This window comes from Ochotona curzoniae, unplaced genomic scaffold (assembly GCF_017591425.1).
Source record: "Ochotona curzoniae isolate NIBS_2020 unplaced genomic scaffold, NIBS_Ocur_1.0 contig_3520, whole genome shotgun sequence".
NCBI lineage: Eukaryota > Metazoa > Chordata > Mammalia > Lagomorpha > Ochotonidae > Ochotona > Ochotona curzoniae.
In genome coordinates this window covers 17,157,632-17,175,471 of record NW_024465894.1, presented here as the reverse complement: position 1 = coordinate 17,175,471, position 17,840 = coordinate 17,157,632, and the positions used below count along the sequence as shown (strand labels likewise).

Below are 17,840 nucleotides of genomic sequence, written 5' to 3'. Positions count from 1 at the left end.
GCTTAGGGTACACCTTCCAGAGGAGGGACCCCAACAAGGCCACCACATCAGAGACCACTCTGGGACCTGAAGCAGGGTGCAGAGCCTGGCTCCCACCAAGCCCAGCCCAGCTCCAGGGCATCAGCAAGAGCAAGTGGCAGCCAACACTGGCCCACCTGGAGTCTGAGGTTTGGAAGAGGCTTAGCCGCAGTAACCACTTCTCTTGTGGTGGCATAAACATCATCCCGGGCCTGGAGATGGGTGGGTAGACAGCTGGGATATAAAGGCAGCCCTGGCCATGGGGACAGCAGGTGGTGACTGTTGGGTTTGTGCAGAGCCTTGTCTGGGGGTGTCATCTGGCCAGACCAGGGTCGCTGCAAGCCCCTTCCCATGGCTGCCATACCTGGGCAGGTGCTGGCCTTCCTCTTGCCTACCATCCTGCTGGGATTCTCAGGTGAGTCTTGAATCAATGCAGGCACCTGTGTCCAGGCCCTGGCCAGGCTGCATCTATGCCTGCCGGTTCTTTGTTTGCTTCTCTTCCTTTGTGAAGACCTCTTCCTTTTGGGGGGGGCGGGGAAGGGAGATGAGCGAGCATGGGGTGAGAGCAGGAAGGTACCACACAAGGTCTGGGGAACACCTCCCACCCAATGTTCCTTCTGTCAGCGCTACTCTGAGTCAGAGGGGGTGGGAGTGGGAAAGACAGAGGGAGGGAATGCTGACTCCTGGCCCCAAATCCCACCCAAATCTCCACCAGCCACTGTCAGGCTGTGTGATCCACAGCAAACCACCAGCTCTGAGTCTGTCTTTTTTCAGGATGCTAGAATGACCATGCTGGTCTTTCCAACCCTCCCCCCACCGCCCCGCCCCACATATGCTCAACTGGGGAGTAGATGCAGACAGGCATGCATGTCCACAGCGTTTTACAAACTGAGGGGAGCTGGGCGCAGGCAGCATTAAGAGAGGGCAAAAGGCCCCATGGCCTCCTGCTGCCTGCTGCCACCTGTCCCTGTTGGACCCTAGGCTGGAAGCAGAGCATTTTGCCTCCATTCCAGTGGCAGGAGACTAGGTAACACTGCCTGCGTGAAGACAGCCAGCAGAGGGAGGCTGCCCAAGCTGAGGGACGGAAGGCCACATGTCCCCACACTGAGGAGACACTTCACTGCCAGACACAGTGCCCTTGGTGCCCAGCAGGAGAATCTTCACCTTTCCCAGGCTGTGCTTCCCCAGTTCTTCCCATCTCAACAAAGGGGAGCCAGCTCTACCCCGAAGCTGAAGAAGAGATGGGGAGGGATCACTTGTCCCTGGCCTACTCTGCCCCCACCTGTGTCAAGCCATTCCCAGCCTCATGGGCTCCGGCTCCCAAATGCATTCCCAGGTCCTTCATTCCTCATGGTCCCCGTGGCCTGGAGGCCCGCAGGAGCCCCTTGGAAGGCTCCCCAAGCTTCTGTCCAGCACCTCTGCTTGTTTCTAGAAAGGGCAAGGGAGCTGACCTTGACTGCCGGTCCCCTGGCTGTGGTGCGGGGCCTCCCCTGAGGGCTAGGCCTCCCGATGGATCCTGCTGCGTGTCGACCCTGCGGCCCCCTCTCCCCCTAGCCACCCAGCTGTTGTCATTGTCGTCGTTTGGTCAGGAGCTTTCTTTCTTGCAGCTGCACAGCTCATCTCCCTCACGGGCCCCACCTCGAGGAACACCCCCGGGGCAAACGTGCCTTTCAACTGCACAGCGGGCATCTTCCCCTCACAGAACATCAACGTCACGTGGCTGAAGGACAATGACGAGCGCCCAGCCTCGGCCCAGTACCTGCTGGATCACGGTGGAGGCAACTATTCGATCAGCAGCAAAGTCTTTGTGGTCCTGGCCTCCCATGACCTGGGGTCCACCATCACCTGTGAGATCGCCCACAGTGCCCTGGCCGAGCCCCTTCGCGCCACCGTGAATCTCTCACAGGTGTTCCAAAGTAAGCCGGGCAGGTGGGTGGGCCCCAGCAACCTTCAGGGTCTCCTCCCACCCCACCCTATCCCCAAAACCTGAACACCTGTTTCTGGATACAAACATGGGTTCCTGAGGTAAGTCCCAGCGGCTCTGCCTCCCATCCAACTCTCCACTGTTGCAGCCATTTGGGGAATGAACCAGCAGCAGATGGAAGATTCTCTGTCTCTGCTGTTCAAGCTAATGGACTAATGAGTTGATCTTTAAAAAAAAAAAAAAAGAAAAAGAAAAGAAAAGAAAGAAAGAGAATGCAGTTCCAGAAGACTGTTCCCTGCGCTCTGGTCCTACCTGAGTCACTTCACACGTGGCGTGGGACTGCTCACATTCCTTCCCTCTTCTGTGTCTCAGTTTCCCTGTAAAATGGGGCTGACATGAAGCCTGACTTGATCGAATTTTCACAAAGAGGAAGCATCATCCCTCATACGACTCCTCCAGGAGTGCCTGGGAGGGAAGGATGCACCTGCAGCTGTGGCCCCGTCTGGGTCTTCCCTGCAGCCTCTTTCTACTCACTGCTTTGTTCGGTCAGCACTGTTGATGTATGTAAATGTTCATCGTCCATTCAGTAAGTTAGGAGCACCCAGAGCGAGCACGGTTCAAGGTGCTGGGGATGCTGCTACGCACAAAATGGAGCCCTTGTTCTCGGGGGCTTCGTTGTGCTTTAATCTTCCTGAAAGTTTCATTTGACAACATGGGAGATCCTACACACAACAGAGAATGTGGCAAATGCCCTACTCTCCTGCCCGTATTTAATGAACTTGAACATCTAACCCTATTTGCCTTATATTTAGTATGCAAGAAAAACAAAAGCTTAAAATTAATTCCTTATTTTTATTTGAAAGGCGGGGTTACAGAGAGATCACACAGATAACTTCCATTTGCTGGTTCACTCCCCAGTGGCCACAACAGCTGGAAGTAGGCTAGTCCAAAGTGTGCAAGGGTAGGTTGAGTTGAGGGTGGGTGGGTTGGTGGTGTAGTGCTTCTTCCAGGTCTCCCACATGGGTGCAGGGTCCCACGGCTTTGGGCCGTCCCCCACTGCTTTCCCAGGCCACAATTAGGGAACTGAATGGGAAGGGATGCAGCCAGGACACAAACTGGTGCCCATATGGGTGCCCAGTGCTTGGAGGTGAAGGATTAGCCACTGAGCCACAACCCCTCTCTCTGTTTCCTGGTTCTTCAGTCACCCCTTCCCTGAAGATAACTACCAAGCCCTCTGTGAACCACCTCCGTGAGCATCAGAGAGTGAACCTCACCTGCCATGTCAGCAACTTCTACCCTGCCCATCTGACACTCACCTGGATGGAAAACCGGCACACGGTCGCTACCGTGATGAACCCCCAGGTCATGAGGAACACAGATGGGACATACTCACTGAGGCACACGTGGCAGGCAGAGGCCACACTGGAAGGGAGTGAGTTTGCCTGCTGGGTGGTGCAGGACGATCAGCCCCCTATGCAAGTCAACATCACCCTGCGTGCACAGGCACAGGAGCACAAGAAAGGTGGGTGTGGCTCCTGCCCAGCCTCCCCCAATCCCTCCCGGGGCAGGGCAGTGTGGCCAGGAAGGGCCAGGGGCTCTGGGTGGGAGTGGGTGGAGGTAAAAGTGAACCCACATATTTACCCCACATCCACTTCTCCCACCCCCAGACTGCAGAGGACTGGACGCCCCTCCCTCAATCCCTTGCATCCTTCACATTAGAAGTTTCTTGCCTCCGCACTTGAGTGTGAGCTTAAGGCCTGGTGGGCACTCAAGATTCTTTAAGGAAGCATGTTTAGCAAGACTGGTCTCCTGGTCTTTTGGATATCTGCTGAAGAGAGCAGAATTCGTGACTCATCCAGATGGGAAAGGGGGAGGATGGTATCGCCCCACGGGGTTGGTGAGAGTCCTTCTCCTCCCTCACTCCTGTGCCTGTGATCCCCTCTTGTGTCTCTTCCCTACCCGGCCTCATCTTCCTCCCTTTCCTTTTCGTCATCCAACTGTGGCTCCGTCTCACTCTTGCAGCCTTACATCCTGTTCTCCACCAGGGGGCGCTGCTGGCCGGCGGTCCGGACCAAATGGGCTGCTTCCCTTAGTCTCGCTGGGTTAAGCCTGGAAAAACAGAGTTGTTGGCATCCGGAATTTTTGGCCGCTCATGGGTAGTGGGAATTGGGTCTGGCCAGGCCCAGGTGAGTCAGGGGTAAGCCAGAATGTGGACAGACAGCTCTTTAGAGCCACGGGAAGTGATAAAGGTCACTTCCTAGGAGGTGTTAAGTGTGTACCCGTTTGGGTGCCCCTGCCACTCTCTGCCAGAATTGGCCTTGGCCTGGCTGCCGGGAGAAGCCGGTCCTATCTCATCAGCTTTGCATTTCTCTGCACCCTTAGTGCTGCCCACCAGGAATGAGAAATATATCTCCACCCCACATCCCAGCAGCTGGGCACCCAGCTCCATCAGGGCCCTTCTGAGCAGAAACTGATAGGGTTATCTCTGCCGGGCCCACCGCTGCATCTTCCCATCTCTCTTACTGTCCACCCCCCACCTGTGGACCTTGTGCCGGGGCCACTGTCTTCCAGCACCTCCCCCGCAAATAAGCACCTGTGCTTTTGCTGGGCAGCCCCTGTGCTTTTGCTGCTGTTTGGTCAAGCCCCACCGGGCAATGCTGTGTGCCAGCCTGCGACTGCGTGGCAGGTGTGGGGACCAGCAGCTCAGAGCCTGGGACTACTGTCCACTCCCGAGTTCCCCTGTGTTTGTCTCCTTTCTCCTGGCAAGCCTTAGGGCTATCTAAAGCTTCTTCTTAGATCCTGGTCCTAACGACTCTATTATTATTTTTTTTTAAAGATTTATTTAGAGAGAGAGGTCTTCTATCTGCTGGCTCACTCCCCAGATGAAGATACTGGCAGGGGCTGGGCCAGGCAGAAGGCAGAATCCAGGAGCTCCATCTGGGTCTCCCACATGGGTGGCAGGAGCCCAAGCACTCGGGCCATGTCCCGTCCCTTTCCAGGCACGTTAGCAGGGTCCTGGATGGGAAGTGAAGCAGCTAGGTCTTGAACTGGTACTCATATGGGATGTCCGTCACAGGCTTAACCTGATGAGCCACAGCACAGGTTTCAGCACTTCTCTTTCTGCATCGAAGTTCTTCACCTGTGACCTGACACTGCCTCATGTGGCCTGGGACCTGCAAGGACTCCTCTCCCCGCGCCCTGGGTGGCCTGTGGATAGGCAGCGCTGGCATGCCTGTCCTCTGTTCCCACCGCACCTGGCCCAGAGCTGGGCTGAGACCAAGCCGGTGTTCAGCATCCCTGGTTGGTATGGGGCCACCTGTGGAGAGCTTGAGGTGGTGCTCATGCGACAGCGAAAACTCTCAGCTGGGAGTCAGAACCCCTGGGTGGCCATGTCGCTTTTGTTGGCTGTGAGGCCCCTGGGTGTGTCACTAACCCTCTCTGAGCCTTTAAAGAATGATTCATAACAGTTCCTCGGATGCACAGGTCACCGTTCACAGAGTAGTAATGACACACACATTCTCCATTGGTTACTGTAATTGTCAGTTCGGGATCGACAACCATTCCCATTTTACGGTAGGGAAACTGAGGCTTAGAGAGATCAGCTGCTCAAGCTCACCCAGTGGAGGGGCTGGAATGCAGACTTGGATCCCTTGCGACCCCAAAGCCTATGCTCCTCACTTCTTCCTTCTGGTTCTAATACTTCACCAACCCGGCCAGGCCTAGTCCAGAAGCAGTGAGGTGTTCTTTCCTTTTTAAGGCCTGGGGCAGTCAGGAACATGGACTCTGGGGCTAGACTACCTGGCTAAGTGCCTCGGTTAACCGCCACCCCTATCCTGCCAGCTGCAGGCCTTGAACAAATAACCTAGTCTGTCTCGGCCTCATTTGCTCATCTGTGAAATGGGCTAGTTGGCAGCCTCACTCCCTGAGATGTTCTGTTGGAACTCAGTATGTCGAGAAGAGCCTGTGGCAGAGCCAGGGTGACATGGGTGCTCCTTGAGCCGTGCTGGTAGTTGGCTCCTTCAGAAGCTGCTGCTGCTGTCCCCTGTGGCTCGGGGTCCAGCCCAACATCTGCCTCAGAATTAACTCCTCTTCGACTGCAGCCTGCAAGCCACAGGCAAGGGGCAGCTCTGGCTTCCTGGCTTCCTGGGCCCTTGGCCCTGCTGTGCCCTCTCTCACAGGGGTTTCTCTCTGCAGGCAGGATGGCCCACTCCGTGCAGCTGCAGGGCCCCCAGCAGCGGTCTGAGCCCGGCACCAGCATCCAGCTCACCTACAGCTCCAGCAGAGTGCAGACACAGCATGTTACTGTCACCTGGTTTAAGAACAGCCTCGAGCTCCCCAGATCGCAGACCAGCATCCAGCCTGTTGGGGACACCTACAATGTGACCAGCAGCGTGCTTGTCCCTCTCCTGGCGGGCGACGCGCTCTCCCTCGTCCTCTGCCACGTCAAGCACAAATCCACCCTGGTCTTCCAACAGTCTGTCTACCTGAACCACTACCTCCGGGGTAAGCTCTTTCTCTGTTGGGCCAAGCTAGTGCCGAGCTGGGTGCTTCTCTGAGCTTTGATTTTTTCATTGAAAGAAGTGTAGCTCTCACTCGGCTGAGGCAGGGACCAACACCTGTTGGGTACTTGACAGCTCAGGGTACTCAACCCAGTTTTGGTAGAGTACTTGAACACAATAGCTGTAGAGTGTTCAGCTCTATGTCTGAAGCGTACTTAACACAGTACCTGTGGTGTACTTAACACAATACCTGCAGGATACTTAACACAACACTCACAGGGTACTTAACAGCTCCAGGGTACTCTGCACTACACCTACAGGGTATTTAATACTACATCTGCAAGATACTAACATGTGCAGGGTTCTTAGCACAAACCCTGGAGGGTACTTAGCACGTCTGCACGGTACTTAATACAGAGCCTCGCCCACACCACTCAGAAGTTACAGCTTGCTAATTAACCCTCTTCATGTTGCCTCTCAGATGATTGCTCTTCCTGTCTGTAAGCTGGAGACAGCTTCTCCTCGGAGAACTTAGCTGCATTAATGCTGTTTTACATGAAGAAGAGTGAAGGGCTTGGCAGGCTTCTAACTTTTAGGGATTGTGATGTCTTTAGATCTTTAGTCGTTTCTGGAATAAGTCTTTGGTTGCTTTCCCTGGGCTGGCAGATCTGAGGGTTCTGTGAGGTCAAGAACGCATTACGCCCAGAGGGGACATTAGCAATCATTCCATAGCCAAGGGCCACCCTAAAGAAGGCGAGTGAGGCCTTTACATGCCTATTGCACTTTAAAATTGACACAATGTTTTCTGCTTCACTTTCTCCTCCACAAGTTAGGGAAGAGGTGCACTGTGTGACTATGGAAGTGAGCCCATCCTTTTACCTGAAGGAAAATATCGATAGTAAAGCTTGAATGAGCCCAGTGCAGTCAGTAACACACAGTCACTTAGGGTAAGGTGCACCCATGTTGTCTCCTTCAGGGCTGCCAGAAGAAACTGGGGCCCAGAGACGGGAAAGTTGCATGAGTCAGGCTCTCCATGCTGCTAGCTGCACCTGCACCTGCTACGAGCTCACCTCCAAGCCACTTTCCTTCGCCCAGCCTTGAGATATTTGGGTTAAAATAGAAAATGGGCAGTTATTATTTGAAGGATAGAGGCAGAGATCTTCTGCCTGCTGGGTCACTCCTCAAGTACCCATATTGGGCCAGGCTGAAGCCAGGAGCCTGGCACTCAATCCTGGTCTGCCTTGGGGTGACAGGGACTTGAGCCATCACGTGCTGTCTTCTAGGGTGTGCGTTAGCAGGAAGCTGGACTTGGAAGTGGAAATAGAACTCAGGAAGGTGCACTCTGATTTGGAATGAGTGTGTTAACCACTAGGCCAAAATGCTGTGTAGTCAGGACAGGTGTATGGAGAAGCAGAAGTCATTGCAAACATAGTGACAAGTGAGTGATTATTCATAAAATTAGCACACACTCCTTGGCCCCCTTGCCAGCACTGCCTCCTGCCAGGTCGTGTCTTCCATCCCACATGACTTTTGTGGGGGGTCTTTCTTGTGGTTCCCTTGAAAGTAGAGCCTGAAGCCAAGACTTGTGGGTTGGAAAGTGATGCTGAGAGGAGTGTGATGGGGAGAAAGAAGGGAGGAAAGGCAAGGGGGAAGCCACTGAGGGTACCCCCTGGGCTGTGGTTAGTGGGCTTCAGCCTCCTGAGCGATGGGTGGGTAGACAATGCCTCAGAGGGCCCCATGCAGGAGGTGGGGCTGGGGGTGCCAGCAGATCTGTGTGGTTGTAGGGAAATCTGAGGTCAAGAAGCAAGCAAGTGTGAGAGCCAGAGGAGGGATTCCGCTTGGGTGTGGCCCCAGTGGCAAGGCTGTCTTCTGGCTAGGAGGGTCATGGCACAGTGTATGGAGCTGGTTGCCACCCCATTCTATACAAATAGAATTCACTTCCATTGCAAAGGAACACCGGACATCTAGCAACACTCTTGTGTGAAAAAGTTGATGCAGATGATATTGTTGCGGGTGGAGGGGCACAGGAGAAACCACCGAGCAGCTAAGTGTGGAAGAAGCACAGTGGGTGTTTGATGCAGTGGTCAAGGCACTGCTTGAGACCGCTTCATCCCCTCTTGAGGGTCTAGATTTGAGTCCCAGTTTCTGATTCAGCTTCCTGCAGGTGCACACCCTGGAGGGGTGACAGGTGATGATTCAAATAGTTGGGTCCCTGACCCTCACATGGGAGGCCCAGATTGAGTCCCAAGCTTCTGCCTTCAGTCTAGCCATCCTGGCTGTTGTGGGCATTTGAACAGTGCACCAGCTAATGGAAGATCTCTGTCTCCCTGCCTTTCGAATAAATAAAGATAGTTAAGTTATTTGTAAAACCATAGAAGAATAAGGAGGAAAAAAATCTGTGGTGATAATAATACTATGGGTACTTTATGGAAAAAACATTGTGAGTAAAAGGGGGGCTTTGTGAAAATTGATAGAGCATTTGAAGAATTTCTAATAATTTTCCTAAAGTATCTTTTAATGGTTGTGCTGTGAATGTGAAATTTGAGGTGAAGGATTGGTTGGTACCATAGCACAAGTTTGCAGGAGAAAATGATATCAGCTTCCTTCTGCCCCCAACACTTGTTCTGTTTGACGCATAGCTGTAATTATAGCCTATATTGAATTAAAAGTACAAATGAAATGGAATTGTCTTTATAATTTAAATGTGTTTCAAGACGAGTTCCAACCAATTGTCTTGATCATTTCTATGAAATTGGGGCTTGGTTTTGTATTTGCTTTTTGCTGTTCCTATGGCAAATGATTTCTCTGTGTTTACTGCACTAGCTTTTGTAAAGAGTAAATAAGAAAGTGCATGCACAGTTCCTTAAACACTGCCTTGGAGTACAACAGATGCAGTTGTTTCCAGTTGTGCCCAGGCCTCTGTCCTCCCAGCACCGTGTTAGAGAGCTGGGATGGGCCACCAGAGCCCTCCACTCCATGTTTTTCCCATGGCACCTGCTTGGTGGCACCTCTCCCCAGCTGGCTGTGCATCAGGCCTTTGTCATTCTGGACCCTCCCTTCTCAGATCTCTGCTCGGTGGGAATCCCTGTGCTACCCTGGACGGGAAGGACGGAGCACAGCGAGCGAGATTCAGGGGATCATGTTGTCCCTGAGCTGTCCAGCCCCTCAGCAAAATCACATGTCTGAGTGGGCTGAGGGTGAAGAAAGGATGTTTGGAGATCAGAAGCCTTTAGTTTCTTCCAATTGCACGACATGCAAATTGCTCTTTCTACCACAGACCAAGAGGTGGGATCTGTATAAATTAGACCCACGAGAACTCATCTGACCTTAGAGGATTTCATCATTTCCATCTGGAAAGACAGAGTAGAAGTGATTTGTGCCAAGTCTTGCTGTTGACCGTGGTGTCAGTGCAGTGACCAGAATCTAGGTCTCCTGGCCCTTAGCCTGAAGTTTGTCCTGCTGAGTGTTTATAGGAAGTCCACTGGTACTGATGGAAATCCTTCTTATAAACAGTTTGGATTGCACAGCTGGAAAAAAAAATTTTTTAATCTAAAAGTTGTTAGGTTTTAATGTCAGAAGTCCAGAGTCAAAAATGCATATTGCTTTACAGTTTGGGTGTCAGAATAGCATAAAGCAAAAAACATTGCCTGTAGTATAATCCCAGGTTTGCCACTTGTGGCCTTGGGCAAGCAACCCATCCTCTCCAAACTCAAATCCCTTCACAGGTAACGTCTTTGTATCTTGGAGCAGAATCTAAGAACCTTCACATCTTAGAATAATTGAGGCATAGAGTGAGCTTACTGATTTGAAATGAATTAAATGATATTCATACCTCATCTTTTCATCTTTCATGGGCAAAGTGGAAAAGGAAGTAATGGGGAGGTTAGCCTTCACCAGTCCTGTGCATTCTTCTGTCTACTCCTCCGCCACTCCGACTTGCTTTCATTTATGCTCTCATGCTCTTGTCCAGTTGTATGTCTCCTCTGCAAGCTGCGGTTCGCCAGTGCCCAGATCCCCCCCGGGCAGCTCTGGCCTTGCCCAGCAGACTTCTCATGGTAACTGCTTTCTCTGGATTTTGTTAGTTTCCCCTGCAGTGACCGTGTCCCAGTCTTCCACTTCCTCCGGCTTGGTGGCTGTCACCTGCCATGTGCAGAGATTCTATCCTCAGAGTGTGTATGTCACCTGGCTGGAGGACTGCCATCCACAAAATGGAACCAAACAACCCGTGTCCAAGATGAACCAGGACGGGTCCTACAGCCTGGAGAGCTCGTATCTGGTGAACATGTCGGCACAGAGAACAGAGCGTGTGTTCACCTGCAGGGTGCAGCACGAGGCCCAGTCTCCCATCCAGGCCAGCCTCATCCTGTCCACAGCAGCACACACCCCCTTGAGCTCAGGTGAGGTCCTCTTGGTGAGAATGATGCCCAGAGACAGGGCGCGGAGGGGAAGCGTGATCATTGCTGCTGAGGTCTTGGCCACCTTAACAGTGTGCAGTTCTCTGAATCACCAGAACAGTTTCTGGCCAGGGGCTTCCTGCAGGGCTGGTCCTCTTGGAAGTTTGTGATCCCAGCACCCTTGACAATGCCTGTGAAAGTGAGGGCGCCCTCACTTGCTGGGATTCTGAGATGGTTGCCACCAAGGCTGTCTTATTCTAAATGATCTTTGTGAAAGATGTAATGGCAATCTTGCCTGTACATTGACTTGTTCCCGTTTGGGGTTGGGGGTGTACATAATGATAATATAGGCTTTTCTGGTTAATTCAGGCACTTAACCCTCTGTACCCCAGTTTGTTCATCCATAGAGGATCTAAAGGAAGTTCATAAATCATAGAGTACTTCTGGGGTCTAAATGAATTAATCTACATAACTCATGACCCTACAAACATATAAGAAATCCAGCTACTGTCACATTTGAATTCTAGTGGCATGATTTTTAACTTCCAGTAATTACAGTTTTGTAAACTTAGCCAACTAAGTCCATTATGTGTCAGAGCCTCAGTTTACTCATCTATAAAATGGGGCCAATTATAGCAACCTCCTAGGATTGTAGCAAAGCTTGCACCTGACAGTCACAAGGGCTTGAGCTTAGACTGTGATGGAATTGGGTGCAACTTGTGCGTTCTGGGACTTTCCAACCTCAAGCATTGAAATATACTTACTGGCTCCTGTCCTGTGGCATTTAGGTCTGGAAATGCCTGCCATCATCTTTGTGGCTTTGCTCCTGGGCTTCAAGGTCTTGCTGGTGATCAGTTTCACAGTCACATACATCTGCAAGTGGTGGCACCTGTGACAGGTAAGGTCAAGGTGGGCCTTACTCCTTAGGGAGGAAGGTCAGGGCCATGTTTGTGAGCTGGCCAGGCGAGTCCAGGACATACAGTGTCCCTGGAGTGATGCAGCCTCTAGAGAAAATTCTGCATTCTCCTGCCTTGCCTGATTTCTTTTGGAAGCCTCAGAACTTCCCAACTCTGTGTGCTGTGCAGTACCCTGGGCTTAGAAGATTTTCCAATTCAGGACCTTGGTACCCTGAAGATGGACATCCAAGGTGTGGGGATGGGATCAAGGTCAAGACCCAATCTCTGAAAATTCTGTATGCTGTTAGGCATTTATGTATTCCTGTTGATTATCTTTGAATTAATAAAGGAAAGTACTGCTAAAATCTACTCATACAACTATTGAAGAGGCACACAGATATGGAATGGTCACAAAGATGAATGTGGATATCAGAGAGAGTTTAGAACCCAGACAGTGAGCGGTAGATGCTTTGCTTCTAGTCTGTACCATGAACTTGGCCAGTGAACCAATAATAAGTAGTAAATAAGTAAATGTCCAATAAGTACATGGCACTATGAGCTGGCATGCAGTAAGTGCTCAACCAGTACTTGTGGCATGAATACACAAGTGAATGAGTGAATGGGGTACCTTTTTTCCTATAACTCTTATAGATCCTGGAATATGTTATCTTCTGGCCTCTCCAGTGGGCTCAAGTGGGAAGAAACAGCTAGCAGGGACCCACAGGCGTCCAAGACCCCTGGCCATTAATGTGCCATCCCCCATGGACATGCTTGCTTCCACAACCCCTCCTGGTCCTACTCCCTTAGATTTGGAGCCCAGTTAGATATGAGGCCCCAGGGATATCTTGGTCCTGATACATTGGGCTTCACTCCACTCAAGAGAGAATTAATCTGCTTGCTCAATGACAGCGCTTGTTCTTCAGAGCACTTTTCATCTTGCATCTGGTGGCTTTCATAGGCATGATTTCATTCCAACACACGTTAAATTTGAAATCGTTAAAATAGTGAACAAGCATTTCTTTACTCTGAATTCTATAAAATATCATATAAAATATCACCTTTTGCCATTGTGTTCTTTGGTTTCTTCTTAAAAATATTGTCTGAAGTTGGTCATTCCTAAGCACAATCTTATACTTCTATAATATATGGATAAACCCATAAGTAATACACAGTGTTACTAGCATGTTTTAAATTTTATGTGTTAGTATATTGTGCACGGCATTCTGGTTCTTTTTTATGCATAACAGTTTGTGGAATTTATTCACATTGATATGTGTAGCTCCATTGGATTAATGTTTCACTACTGTGTGGTCTTCTGTTGCAGGCATACAGCACCATGTATAGATTCTTGTCGTGATGGATGGTGAAGCTTTCTTCATTGTCTTACTAGTACTTCCTGACCTTCTGTCATTTGTCTCCCTGAGTACTTGTGGGAGAGTCTCCTGGTCCCATTAGTATTGTCCACAAAGCAACAGTGTTGTTAACATTTGGGAGCTCTAGTTACACAAATTGCTTTCAAGTGTTGCCTTTTTTTTTTTTTCTGGTGAGTGAGCAAGTGAGTGAGGTATGTATGTGCTACAATCGGGAGAGGTCTTTTTTCCTGCAAAGATACATTATTCAGCACTCCCTCATAATGCATTTCTGTCTTTGCCATTTATCGAATTTCTAGAAATCTGAGCTCTTTTGATGATCTCTTTGTTCCACAAATCTACTTACCTATCCCTTTGTCAGTCCTGCACACTCCTAGTTTGAATAACTTTGTAATAAGTTTTGCTACCCCTTTTGAACAAATCATCTCACTTTTTCTTATTCAAAATTGTCTTGGTCCAAATGTATTTTAAACTTGCTCTGTCAAATTTCATGAGAACCCATTTTAAATGATTTGATGGCATTGAATTTATACATTAATTTGGGCAAATGGATCTCTTTCCAATATCTTCTCATTGATTGGCATGGCATACCTCTTTTTATTTAGGTTTTCTCTTGTATAATTTTCAATTTATAATTTTGCAGTCCCCCCATAATGGACTTATGCATCCTTGGAGCTGTTTTTAATACTTTTTAGTCTATGAAACCTCTAAAAATCATTATTGCTTTATTTCAGTGGCTTTCAACTGCTGAATAGGACTGACATTGGGTTTTGAACATCAATCTTATATCTAGACAGCTTATAAAAATTCTTCTGCTATTGCCAATAGTATGGGTAGTCTTTTATGTGTAACTCCTTTACATCAACCTAATGGTCTAAAATTTGTTTTGACCTGTATCAGTGTTCCATGTGCACACAGGGCAACAGTCACATTGTTCTGTAAGCTGCTCCATAGGAAACCTGGAGTCACTCACATCTGTGCCATCTTCCACTCCTGACATTACCATTTTCAGTTCTGCTAACTGATGTTTGTCACATCTTTTGCAACATACATGTTGCTGATTTTGATTTTTTCTTTCTGAGCCATTCTTCAACTTCCCACAACCCAGTGTGACATAATGCCCTACTGTTGACTTCATGTCACATGTGCGCCTGTTCTCTTCCCATCACCCTATTGTGATTTATCATAATTTGGGGCAACGGAATAGGCAGCGTCTACATTGTAATGACCATGTGTATGCCATTTATTGTCAAGCCCGGTGCTAGTCCCAGCTCCTGCTTAGGTTGGGCCTTTCATACGTGTCCTTACATGACCACAGTCAAGTACCCTACAGGACAATGCCATCCATGATCCTAACGGTCTCCCTGTGCTTTGTTTCTTAATGATCTCCCATTCCCACCATCCCCAGTCCCTGGCAAATACTAATCATTTCTTTGTTTATGTCACGTCAACACTTTTAAATGAAGACACTCAGACAGGATGTAACTTTTTGCACTCAATGCCTCAAGACCCTTACAAGTCATCACAAGCGATTCATTCCTCTTCATTGTTAAGGAGTATTGCATCAGATGGTTATGCAGTTTGCTTTATTATTCACCCATTAGATGTTTTTGTTGTTTTCAGCTTTCTGTAACTACAAAGAAATCTGCTATAAGCATTTATTCACAGACTTTTCTGTGTACATAAGTTTTCATTTTTTCTGGGGGAAAATGGGGGAACAATTGTTAGATCATGTGTAATAAAGTATGTCTTAGATTTTTGAGAAATTGCCAGACTACTTTAGACTGACCATGCCAGTTTGCATTCCCGCCTACCATCAATGAGAAATGGCCCTTCTGCACGTGCTAGCTGGCATTTTGTAGCATCACCATGCTTTATTATCACCATTTGATTAACTACATAGCAGTATCACACTGTGGTCTTCATTTGCATTTGCCTGATGGCAGTGATGTTAAACATCTTTTCATGGTTTGTTTGCTATTTGTATATCCTTGTTGGTGAAATGTCTCTTTATGTCCTTCGTCCAATTGCAATAAGAATTCTTGTCTTGTTTTTCCTGCATGCTTGCTGCTAAGTTGTAAGAGTTGTGTTACAGATGTGAGGCCTTTGTTACATGTGTGGTTGGCAGATACTTTCACCCAGTCTGTAGCTTTTATTCCATGCCTGGACCTGACCTTTTGGACAGTATAAAATTTTAATTTCCAATTTATCAATTTAAAACATTGATCATGTTTTTGATGTCATGTCTATGAATCTTTCACCAAGCCCCAGATCTTGAAGATGTTTTCCTGTATTTGCTTCCAAATATTTAATGTTTGTCTATTTTACATTTGTACCTATGGTTAATTTTGAGATTTTTTTTTTATCTAAAATGTGAGATTTAGGTTAGTGTTCATTTTTTGTGTTGAGTAATAACCAGTTCCTTGTGTTCAGAAAGCTTTCTTGGGTCCAGTGTTGTGGGACAGCAGATAAACCTGTTGCCTGGAACGCTATAGCATTCCATATGGGCATTGGTTTGAGTCCCAGCTGCTTCACTTCTGATGCAGTTTCCTGTTAATGTGCCTTGGAAAGCGGTGAAAGATGACTGAAGTCTCTGAACACCTGCACCCATGTAGGAGACTGGGGAAAAGCTCCTAGCTTCGGTTAGGCCCAGCTCTGGCCATTGCAATTATGTGGGGAGTGAATGAGCAGATAGGAGATATTTCCCTCCCTCGCTCTCTCCGTTTCCCTCTTCTCTCTATCTTCCCCCCTTCCTTCTCCACTCTCCCTCCCACCATACAAAAATGAAAAAATTACCACAATCTTTCAAACAAACAAATAAAACAAACCTCTCTCTTTAAAAAAAAAAAAAAAAAAGGCTTTCTCTTTTAAGGAATGAATTCCTCCTGTTGAATTGCTTGGCCTGTTGGAGAAAGCTGTCAGTTTGGAACTTTTTTTCTGAGTTCTTTGTTGTTTTCCATTGGTCCGTGTGTCGTTCACTTGCCACTGCCATGCACTTCTGACCACTGCATCTGAACTAGGCTTAAAATGGAGTGCAGTAGCACTCCCATTTTCTTCTGTTTTCAAAATTGTTTTACACTCACCTCTCTCTCCTCCTAGTCTGTCTGTATACATGTTTGAATACTTTCGTCTATACCTACAAACCTATGGCTGAAATGTTGGTAGACATTGGGTGTACCAAGACCCATGTGGAAAAGCAATCCCTGGGTCACTTTCAAAAAGTGAGATAAACAAGACAACTTGCTCCAAATCTTATCTGACAGAGTGTTACAGGAGGGAGAAATTCCAGCTACATTTCTTCCAGATTTTTGCCTCAATATGTGAAAGAATTCAAGGAGGAGACACAGATGTGCAGGAGAGCAAGGTTTATTTAGACACATAGTATAATGGGAACAATATGGTGACATATCATTGCTAATCTTCAGCCTGTGGTGCCAGTAGCTTATATAGGTACCAGCTTGTATTCCAGTTGCTCCATTTCTGATCCAATTCCATGCGTATAGCCTAGGAAGGCAGTGTGGATGGCTCAAGTCTTTGGGCCACTATACCCATCAGAGACCTAAAGCAAGTTGCTGGCTCCTGGCTTTGAATCAGGTCATCTCTAGCCATTGTAGCCATTTGGGAATGAACCACTAGATGGGAAAATCTCTCTGTCTTTCCTTCTCTGTGGATTTACCTTTCAAATAAAACTAAGTAAATATTTCCAAAAAAGTAGGGGCGGGTTGGAGAGGAATATTACACTCTCAGACACAGGTGAGGTAATCTCTGAGAAAGCTGAGTGTTGACATTTACAAGAATGGGGCAATATGGGGTCAGGGCCTAACTGAATATTCAAAGGAGGCGTGGTTAGTGGTGGGACTGCTGCAAATGTGGTGACCTCTAAGATAGTGTCAAAGCATCCATTGCATGGTGGGAAATGAGGCTAAGGTGCATGATGGGGAATGTGTGTCCTGAGCCTGTAGCCATGTTGGACTGATATGGAAGAGTGTAGGGGGTTTGGGCACTGTGCATGTGTGGGCAGGTGCTGGCAGTCCTCGGGTTTTCTTCAGTTACTTCCCCACCAAGCCCAAGAGCAATCTAGATCTCGAGTTATTTAATGTAGAGACTGGAGATTATAGTCAAACTGAGAGCTTTCTGGCACTTAACTAAGCCTTCAGCAAAAGCCCATTGTGCAGTGTCCTTCCCAAGAGGGAATTAATAAGCAGTTGGAGAAACACAAGCTAATCTGCTACCAATGAAGTGACAACAGCTCTCTAGAGGAGATCTTATGAGACCAGCAGAAAATCCCCCAAAGAAATTTCTCTGTCATTGTGTCTGAACTAAGCACAAAAACCCCATTGATCAAGGAACTAAATGGTAACGGCGTTAAATATTGGGGACTTCCGTGGTGACTCCAGAGCCTGAAATCAGCCAGGATGCTGTCCCTGCTGTGAAGAAGCACTGCATGGAGTATGGCCTTTCAAACACTTCAACCATGATCAAGGATGCAACATTCACGGACAAGGAAAACTGTGCTGTAGTTTGTGGAGGAGCCTTACATCTTAGGGCAACTGTGAACAGAACAGTGAATGAGCCTACTGTTTTATTCTCCTCCTTGTAAAGGACATGCAGTGTGGGAATGGAATGTCCCTCCTTATCGATAATCAAATCTGTTATTATGTCAGCTGTTATTCAGTTTTTCAGCAAGGTAGGCTTGGGTTTTCAATGTAATTTATTATACAGACATGGATCTGTAGTGA

At 48.3% G+C, this 17,840-nt stretch overlaps 1 gene segment (V, D, J or C); it reads left to right on the top strand.

Moving 5' to 3' along the window:
• Window positions 1-562: 562 nt before the first annotated feature.
• On the top strand, window positions 563-15,701 carry LOC121157225. The segment is given in 6 exon segments: window positions 563-577; window positions 1,520-1,934; window positions 3,144-3,464; window positions 6,137-6,445; window positions 10,524-10,838; window positions 11,624-15,701. Coding segments are annotated over 6 exon segments (1,482 nt in total).
• The last annotated feature ends 2,139 nt before the right edge of the window (window positions 15,702-17,840 follow it).